Source organism: Primulina huaijiensis, chromosome 18, assembly GCF_012295235.1.
Source record: "Primulina huaijiensis isolate GDHJ02 chromosome 18, ASM1229523v2, whole genome shotgun sequence".
NCBI classification, from domain to species: domain Eukaryota; kingdom Viridiplantae; phylum Streptophyta; class Magnoliopsida; order Lamiales; family Gesneriaceae; genus Primulina; species Primulina huaijiensis.
Genome location: NC_133323.1, coordinates 6504883 through 6515099, shown reverse-complemented (window position 1 = coordinate 6515099; position 10217 = coordinate 6504883). Strand labels below are relative to the sequence as shown.

Sequence of the window (10217 nt, the reverse complement as noted above, 5' to 3'; positions counted from 1 at the left end):
TATTCTTAAATTACAAGCCTGACAAAAAAAATCTCCCCCGCGTAAAATAAGTTATTGTTTTAAAAAAAGATTTAATAGATATAATCGTATCTATATATGTTTGATGGATCAGAGAAAGTTTTGAGTTTTGAATAGTTTCAAATGAAAATTCTATACTAATATATTTACCTAGATCTTTGAGATATAATATTATAAATAGCATATTCCCAGAAAGCCTGAACCAAAATTAAGATGCTAAAATTTCAGCACTTCAACACACTTGCGCGAATCAAAATGACTAAATGAGGGCATGAAGAACACATGAAAAGATATCAAAAGCTAACATGAGAATTCCAAGGATACAATGGAGAAATAGTAGGTCTCTTGTGCTCCGTGAGACCAGTTAACTCTGTCTACATTTAAATTAATAAGTATAAAAAGTAATATTTTTCTCGAATAGTTGAATATGAAGCTTGCCAAAAAAAAAAAATTGAATAACTTGGATGGGAAGAACTATTGGCGATTGTATACACAGCCAACTATATATATGTCATGAATTTCATTTGATTGCAAACATCATAATATTCAAGGAAAAAATGAATCCGATAAATAAAAACTTTCAGGTCTTGTTTGCCGTGATCTACATATCTTATTGTATTTTTTATTTAACGATTTTGCCTCAGAATGTGAATATTGATTGACTTGATTTAGAAACTAAAATAAGAACTTTCCCTTGGTTTATTTATAATTTTTATGAATACCGCCACGAGCTTTGCTTAAATATAAATCCCCTATCAAAGGGTATACAACTTTACAAACTATCATAATCTTTATCAATAATGATAGATTATCTAGTACCATGATCTCCATTTTTTTTAAATGGCGTCTAATTAATTTTTATTGCAAATTGTAAAATAATATATAGCGCCAATATATTCATAGTGTTGTGTTAATTACTATTAGATATAATTATATACACACACAACTATACAAAACAAATGACAAATTTATAATTTTACTCATATAAATTGATATATTTTAGATTTTATAATTCTGTAAATTGCCAAAATAAATTTTCATCCCATAATTTAATTTTGTTTTTAATTTTAGTTTTTTTTCAAACTCGTCGAATATGTTTATTTTAATTAATTGAATATCGCTTATTTTGCATTTATTCGTAATTCATACGATTCATATGACACGAATTAAATTATATTTGCACATTCATTAAATTCATCTAAATATATCAAATAAACCATATAGCAAAATAACACGTAATATTTCAAGATTTCCATTTTTTATTTTTATTTAGACATATGTACTATAAAATTTTATTCTCACAACAAAAATAACTTTAGAGAACAATCCATGCATTTTGTGATCTCAACGTAAAGGATGAAAAAAATTCAAGTTAATAAATAAAAACAAAAACTTGACAATCCATATGCCTAAAATCAAAAAATTACCAATTTACAAAACTGAAATCACAACTTCCCCCAACAGTATTAATACAATTCCATAACGTATCAAGCTTTTTAAAAAATTACCATGGTTTATAGCATTGTATCCCGCATATTCGTTTCCATGCATCGGAAACTGCAACTTAATAGAAATTATCAGTGACCCAAATTCATTCTTTCAAACATTTGAGTGAACTCCACAGTATAGCAAGTCCAGAAACAATCACAATCCCAATGGTTTACGAATTCAACAAATGATTCATACATTGGTTAAACTAAGTATTTCCAGATGTCCTTCGATGGAAAACCCAAGAAGAGGTTATATTTGCCCTTTTCAACAACTCAAATTCTGCACCAGGGAGAACCTTGATCAAGCTGCGCCTTTGAATTTGGCATCATATTCATAAGATTGCTGCAAAAACAGAAGGTTTTAGATCAGAAACATTAATAAAATTGTCGAACCAAAAACTAACTACTGGAAAATTGTGGAGATGTTTAGAGTGGTAAAATTTCTTCAATAAATGGAATAACCAAGAAGATTTAATTTTGTTCCAGAAAATATTGGGATTTCACATGCTGGGTTATATTTACAAGGTTCTAGCAAACTCAATGGCAAAAATATGGTCACCGTGCAATTTGGCACCTAAAACCAATCTATTTATTTCCTTCGAACTAGTTAAAAGAAGGAAGTGTTGGATCATTCTCCATGCTAAATGAGGAGACTGATTTGTTAAAACTAGAATAGTACCAAGAATATTGCTGAGATCAATCTACAAGCAAACCATCTTTTATGCATTGCTTGTTGAGCACGTGCCGATGCTTCCGCACTTTCAAACCTTAAATAGACATAGCCTGCACTATTCCTGCAAGTCAATAAACAATTAATGAAATTAAGACCCAAGTTGCATGATTTTTGGGGTGGTGAAGTGAGGGAATGGGTGTTTTCAGTAGTCAATATGCAAAGCTGATACGAAACAAACATAGCACGAATATAGCAAAACTACCAAGGGGAACACAGGAAAGCCTTGCACACAAGCAGCCTAACAATCAGTATAGAATATATTATCCCCAAATTCAACAATATAAATCTATGCACTGCGTTCATTCATCATCTGTGTTTGCATAAACCATAATTATCAAGGTACAAGGAACCATCAAGGTGGGTGGGAGCTTTTTACAGATTGTAATATTTCTTTGAAATCATAAAAAAACACAAAAAAAGAAGCTGGGTTTTACCATGCTATAGTATTATCAACCCAANACTCTTTATATAACAAGCACATGAGTAACCACCAATAGAGGGGATTGTGGGAACCTTAATTTAAAGCTTCTGTTATTGTGAGAGCTCATTTCACACGTTTTGTTCAAAACTGTATTCCCAATAGCAAGTCTAGATGAATGACGTGCGGTATGTGGAATTTATTTAACAAATGTTTCATTCCTCTGGCATATATTAGACATTCTCACAGAAAAATCTGAAATGGGCTACATAAACATGTTTTTGTAGAAAATAAGTAAATTCGGATAATATGAAAATCTTGCTGCTGTCCATTTGTAACGCTGTGCCATCATTTTTTTTTGATAAAATATGCGTGATTTCAAATGGCACCTAACCTTTGAAGTAATTTAGTAAAATACTACCACCACCTTAGGCTGTTAAAAAAATGGTATTATACACTTGAAAACACTGTATATATTGCAGGACTATGCATGCTCTGATTGTATAAATTAGAACATTCAAAACACATGGGTCATATTTGATAAGTATAGAAGCAAACCTCTCACACATTTAAAAGCCAAACATCCATTTTGTCACATCTACTACCATGCTAATCATATTTTTACGTGCATGAAGGGATCACTGAATGCTTACTTGTCAACATGGATATGTTTGACCTTCCCATACTTGGAGCATTCTTCATGCACATCATCTCTAATGTCCAGATCAAATTCGGGATCCGTCTGCAATCACATAAATGTAAAAAAAAAAAAAAAGGATTAAATTAAATTTTAAAAAAAGGTATTCTGATGCTCCAACCACTAACAAGTCGAACACATACTAACCTCAGCTGCAGGATCAAACATATTCTTCAATAGTAAACACTCACTGAGCGTCCCAATAGGTTCTGGAGCCATGGAAACAAGTTGAGCAGGAAGAACTGAAGGGGGGAGTACTGCTGTCGAATTGGTAGGTAAGGTAGTAGCTTGCGAAAAAGTTGACCCATTCAATGCAGGAACTCCAAGGGGACCCACAACGCTACAAAGAGGAAAATTAAGTCAGCATCCATCCAAATACAGATGAGTTTACTGAGATGCAGCATAGATACAGACCTTGAAGCAGTGCCACTGCGATCGAGCTTCTGCATGAGTAACGCTCTAGACTGAGCATTTAGAGCCTGCAAATGTTGCACATGAGTAAACAGTTGAGTACAAGCAGTTAAGAGAAACAAATCTTCAATTATGAAACTCAAATATCTCTCACCAAGCCACCCCCCTCGTCATCGTCAAAATCTGCAGTTTTTGCTCCTGAATCTTGTACTCCAACATGGTCGGTAACGGAAGAAACCTGGCATTTACAAATAAAGAGGAGATTCCAAAAATCGAAGAGGTCAAACAATCTGTGTTAATCAATGAAAACCAAAATATTAGCTCCATACCTTAATGGTTCGACCAGCAATCTCCAGCTTCCCATTCAGACTTTGTGCTGCCTTAGCATGTTCAAGTTGCGCAAACTGCATTTAATTAATATCGACATAAAGTTCTGTGGAGGAAATGTGAAAAGCTAGCACAATGACTATAAAAGAAATCCACATTCAAAAAAATACCGACTTGAATAAACCCGAAACCTTTGCAATGTCCTGTCTCTGGGTCTGTAGGAAGTTGCACAAGCTCAACGGGCCCAAAAGCTTCAAAAATCTAGATAATGAAAAAGCTAGTGGTTAAACATTGTTGGAAAACAGAACAGAAACTCAGATGCAAAGGTCTGCGGTCTGCCGACAAACTCGGAAATAAACAAATAAAAACGATTTCATATCACTCTGATAGACCACTTTTATAAGCAAAAAACTAACTTCAAGAGAATTTCAAGCCAGGCATACAACTACAAATAATAGTGACAAATGAAATAATTCAAAAGGAAAAAAAACATTCAGTTCACAAATTAACAGAAATCAAAAGAAGACATCACAAACATGGGATGTTAAATATAACAAATGCATCGCCCACAAAATACAGCGCGAAACTAGTGGCAATTGGAAGTGGATTAATCTACAACTGTGGCAATTGGAAGGCTACTCACTGCAGAGGCTAAGATCCTACACAATTGGTTGGAAGAACAAAGGTGCAAGAATAGGGCACAAAAATAGCTGTCTCTGAGATTTGTGCATCCGGTTTATATGGGTTAACAAGTCTTAATAGTGCAGTCAAATTACATAAATGTTAAAGTTGAAGAATGAGGAAAGTACCAACATAGAGAATTTGAGATATTCTCCTAAGTCCAAAATGGTATTATCATAGAAGAACAAACAAAATGAGTGCAATGGGCTGTAGCTCCAAGTGAGAGATACCTGTTTAAGCTGAAATTCTGTCATATTAAAATGTAAATTCCCCACATAAAGCTTTCTATCCGTTGCACCATATGGTCCGACAACTCCAGAACCACCAGCAGAAGTGTTTGACTGAACAAGATTCTTTTCAGCCTCTGAAGGTTTTACCATAATTGGTTGTCCAAGAAACAGGTGGCCAGATAAAGCGATAGCCATCGGCACAGACATAGCATCATCAAATTCAACATACCTGTTATTATCATCGGTAATACTAATTATACATATCTATAGACCAAAAATGCATGATGTAGAATGATGTAACTATTGATTATACTGTATACAATAACCCAAAAACTAACATTCTCAAAAAGCACAAAGTATAAGCCAACCTAATAGCAAATCAAAAAACAGATATAAGTTTACAACCTAATCCTATCCAGAAGGCAAAACAAATAATTCAGCTGAGACTTGGTCAGACAGTATTCCATACCTTTCACTACCTCTGACATGCGACACCATGGAGCTATGGCAGACAAGTTAGGCGATCTATGCTATTAAACTTAAAATGAAAACTCTATAGTTACCTGTGGTGCCAGGGGAGCTTCTAATGATTACAAATTTTCAAAAGCAAGACCAATAAATACAGCACCAGATTCTTACAACTCATTTCAAATATATCAATTCTTAAATTTTCACATCCACTTTCCTCAAATGCTTCGAAAAAATCTTCTGATGTGGTCAAGACTGGAACCAACTATAAACAAAGACAATGCTCTCAACAACAATAAGCTAGAATATACAAAAAGAGAGACAGAAAATCTCATGTGAATGACATATAAAGGCTGCAATGACTGTTCCATGTTCTTATCCCTGAGGAACAGTGTACTAATGTGAAAATACTAAGTTCAAAGTTCAACCGATATATGATTTCATATACAGCAATCATTGATTTGAGAAAATCGGACATAATTTTCTTGATAATTCAAGGGGGAAAGAAGTATAATTAAACCAAAGTAGAAATCTGGAGACATACCCAACTCCTTTTGAACGTCTTGAGTTTCGATCCATGATTAATTTCACGTCACTGACCTGAGGTCGAAAAATGTAAACATAAGAAATAAAAAAATTAATTAAGTAGCAAAACAAAAAATGAAAATAATATCCAACGACACCCTCTTTAGAATGTTGAATAAGGTACATCAGTTTTCAATAGTTACTAAAACCCTCCAGTATATTAATTACTTAGATAACAAGAAAATCACTAATAACGATACTGTAACTGAACATTGAGGTGCATTAACTAATAGAAACAGATTAATTACTAGAAAATTTACTTGAAATAAGAAACATGTAACTCATACTTCAAACAATTACTGGTACTTTACACTCCATCACAAAGGAAAACGATTTGAAAATTAAAAAAGTCAATTATTATACTAAATGATTGAAAACTCGAGGAATTTCTTTTCAAGATCAAAAATGTTTTGATGAAAAACCTCACCAACCTTTCCTGCTTGTGAAAAAAAATTGTATACATCTCTCTCAGTTGCCTTCAGGGGCATCTGCAAGTAAAAGACATTTCAAAATCAGGCCATAGAACCATTTAAATGAAGTAGTATTCAAAAAGTTTAAGTACAGTGATAGCTGAGATGTTGGCATTTGAAATCAAAGTTCTTACCTGATATGCAAAAACAGTTCTTTGGTCCCTTTCTGGATCAGCCTCAGCTTCCACGGCTTCTTTTTTATCCTTAAATCTCCTGCAACAAATACCCAAAGTAGAATGAGCACAAATCCGATGACAGGAAAACCTCAACTTCCCAATAAATGCATCCTTCTTAGTCAGTCCTAGAATTGTTGGAAAAAATAATCTCAAACCCATTTTCTACCTGTAGCTCAATTACTTTGAACCTACAAACTCCGTGCCAGCACCCTTATTTGAGTCCCAACGGAAAGGCTAAGCCCTAAATCAGAACACTAGTAAAAATAAAAGTAGGAAGAGTGTCTGATTTACCACGACGAGCACTTTGCCAGACATGTAGATATTATAAGCACTTGGACTACCAGAGGAAAGTTGCTGAGCAATAAAAACAATAGAAGGGCAACGGGCTTTTCACCACAAAATGCATAGATCATTTAAAAAATTTTAAACGAAGGCAATGACATGATTCAAAACACTTTTCATTGTGTTACAAACAAAAGCCCAGTAAAGCGAATTTCAGGACCACCAATTTGTCATTAAGAGTAATATATATTTTCATATAGGATTTGAACATAGTTTGCGACCTACATGTCAAGACACCCGTTCAGATAATCTGCATTAAAAGAATTGTAGGATTAATATATCTATTGATATTACAGGCAGGAAAATTTGTGAAGCCACTCTTATTCCATCGTATATAATGAAAGGTGGACGAAGTTATGGAGGAATTCTGCAATTTCTCTCCTGCAAATCCATGAATTAATATTATTATCAAAACTATACAAGTTTCAAAGGGTCGAGCTAAGAACTTAATCACAACACATAATATTTGGGTCAGTACAAAACACAGATACACTATTCAATTCCTGGTTCAGAGCAAAGGGAAGGCCACAAATATGAGCTAATCAATTTTCGTCTTCGAGGTGAAGAAAAGGATTGAAATTGATACAGCTTCACCACAATCATTGCAGACCTATAAATTGAATGCATCATCGGTCAACATTGCAAGCTCAAATGGAAAAATGAATCCCTAAATCCAGCTATGCAAAACATAAATACGCTGGAAGTGCGAGCCAATCTAAAAGTCAAAAAACAAAGGAACACAACAGACCTTATCAAAATCAACATGTAGAAATTCACTTTCTTCTGTGAAGAAGCCTTCAAGGGTTTCCGCATTGTTATCCCATTAAGATGTGCAAAAAATCCATCTACGATTTCAACCCAAGTTAGAATATTATATCCTCTACGCACAAAGTCATATTTTTTTCTCTACTTAAGACCACTTTGCTCATTTTCTTCATGTTTAAACTCTATCATAAAGCTGCATGTGAAAGGAACAATTCACCTACTCATATATTTTAAGACCATTGAGAGACGAGGATATCCATCCATATACAGGTTGCTTGGTAGTAAATAGTTTTTAGGGGTCTACACCTGGTTAAAATGATGAACCACAGAAACAGTAAAGAGGACTAAATGTATCATGACATCAAGGGAAAAAATAGGATTTACTACATGTTTAAGAGCGTAATGTAACGATTGAATATTCAAATATTTCAAAATCAAATGCATCAACTTCCACTTCCACTGTCAAGAATCACCAAAATTTGTTAAATACCCAGATGAAAACAAGGGAAAACAGATCCATCGATACCACCCACCGAAATTTAATAATGCCTTAGAATGCAACTGTGAAAATATATCAACTAATAATACAAGTAAACATCAGGTCCCTTCCACAGATAAATATGCAAGGACATTAAATTAAATTTCCGAGTGCGAATAATTTTTCACGTTTCATCCACAAGGAAGAGCCAATTGCAAGAACAATAAAGAAGGCAATTTAATCAGGCCATAGAATATATACATAAAAAAATTGACAATGAAAATATTATTGACATCACCTGCTCTCATCACGCTCCGGTTCCCTCATCGACTCCCTCTCTCTTTCACGGTCCAGCCTCGATCGGCTTCTACTCCTCCTGTCCATGTCCTTCTTCTCCCTCTCTCTCTCCCTCTCTCTCTCCTTCTCTCTATCCCTCTCTCTTCTCTCCCTCTCCCTCTCCCTGTCCCTCTCCCTCTCCCTCTCTCTATCCTTCTCCTTCTCCATATCCCTAGAGCTCCGCCTCTCCTTTTCTGAATCCCGCTCTCGACTCCTATGTCTCGAGCTCCTATCTCTATCCCTATCCCTGTCCCTATCCCTATCCCGCTCCCTCCCCTTCTCTTCGCTCCGCGACTTCTTGCTGCTGCTTTTCCGATCCCTTTCTTCATCGAACTCGTCTTCATCGCTCCTCTCTCTTCTTCGGTAACCCTTCTCGCTTTTCTCTCTGTCCTTTTCCTTCTGTTCGGGAACTTCCTTCTTTGACGAGCCGTTGGTTTCTTCCACTGCCTTCTCAAGGTAATCGTACTCGTCGAAATCCATTGATTTCGAAGATTTGAAGCCGCTCGTAATGATGAGTATCTCTACCAGCCCTATGAATTGGATTATCGCTCGAAACCCTAGCTCCGCTAGAGACCAAATTAGGGTTCTGCAATACGATAGTGAAAACGAGAGAACCGGATGTAAATGGGGAACTACGTAAATAAATATCTTTATCTTTCTTGGGATGAAGGTTGGGCCTCGTATACATATATACATCACATGGGCTTATTCATGGGCAAATTGCCCAATAATGTCCGAATCAAACTCCACTTCGAGTTTATTCCTTGTTCATTTTTTTTTTTTAATGATGATGGGATATGCAACTGTACGTCTTGAATAAATTTTCGAACTAATGTGATAATCTGCAAACCAATGTAAATCACACTGAGCAAAACACTAACCCAAGAAACTGTTGATATAAAAAATCGAACTTCTGATCATTGAGCAAACACTCGTCAACTCCACTAATTTGGATACCGATCAAGGGACAAATTCATCGTGTTTCATATATAAGGGCAAATTGACTTATAAAATACGCCAAATCAAATTAACTTCTGGTTAATCCTAGCTACAAAGATTTGTTTGTTTAAACTCTTTAGCTTCACAAATTGACCTTTGTTCACCATTTTCCAATGTTACAAGGTCAATTGGGATCCATTCCTCTTGTCAAACAAATATAGTTTCAACTATCTAATCGTACATGTTTTTCATTTCAATTCTATGAACTTAAAATCCTAAAATCATAACTTTTATGTCCAATTTATTTGATTGATACTATTAATGGGTGAATTAGTGCTTTCATTTGAATGTTATATACACACATTGGCAAGTCGAGTGTTTGAACTATTTGTTTCTTGTTGTCCAAAATTATTCTAATTTCATACCTAGAAAATTATGTTTACATACGTTATTTAAGTAATTTGGTATATGTAACATCCAAAAATACGTCACTTAAACCGCATGCATTAGGATTGTTAAATTGTAATTTATTTTAATCGAAATATTTTAAATGCATAAATGATATATTTTGAATATGATTAAATGTTTAATTGTGTAGTTTTGCATGATTTCATAATTAAGGATTTTCAAGCAATATTTCATGCTTGGATGAA

General features: G+C 34.5%; 1 protein-coding gene across 2 annotated transcripts; it reads right to left on the bottom strand.

The window, feature by feature from the left end:
- Positions 1 to 1599: 1599 nt before the first annotated feature.
- Positions 1600 to 9280, bottom strand: LOC140964225 (uncharacterized). Of its 2 annotated transcripts, XM_073423813.1 has the most exons (14): positions 8588 to 8808; positions 7795 to 7891; positions 6663 to 6741; positions 6490 to 6546; positions 6018 to 6073; positions 5006 to 5234; positions 4269 to 4355; positions 4097 to 4171; positions 3922 to 4005; positions 3771 to 3835; positions 3504 to 3696; positions 3313 to 3401; positions 2188 to 2302; positions 1600 to 1851 (listed from the first exon to the last, which is right to left on the bottom strand). In XM_073423813.1, exons 1-14 carry the CDS (start codon positions 8595 to 8597, stop codon positions 1810 to 1812), a joined length of 1278 nt encoding a protein of 425 aa, XP_073279914.1. In that variant the 5' UTR covers positions 8598 to 8808; the 3' UTR covers positions 1600 to 1809. The 2 variants fall into 2 exon arrangements, with proteins under 2 accessions (XP_073279914.1, XP_073279912.1); XM_073423811.1 differs by lacking the exon at positions 7795 to 7891 and having other exon boundaries at positions 8588 to 9280.
- Between the last annotated feature and the right edge of the window lie 937 nt (positions 9281 to 10217).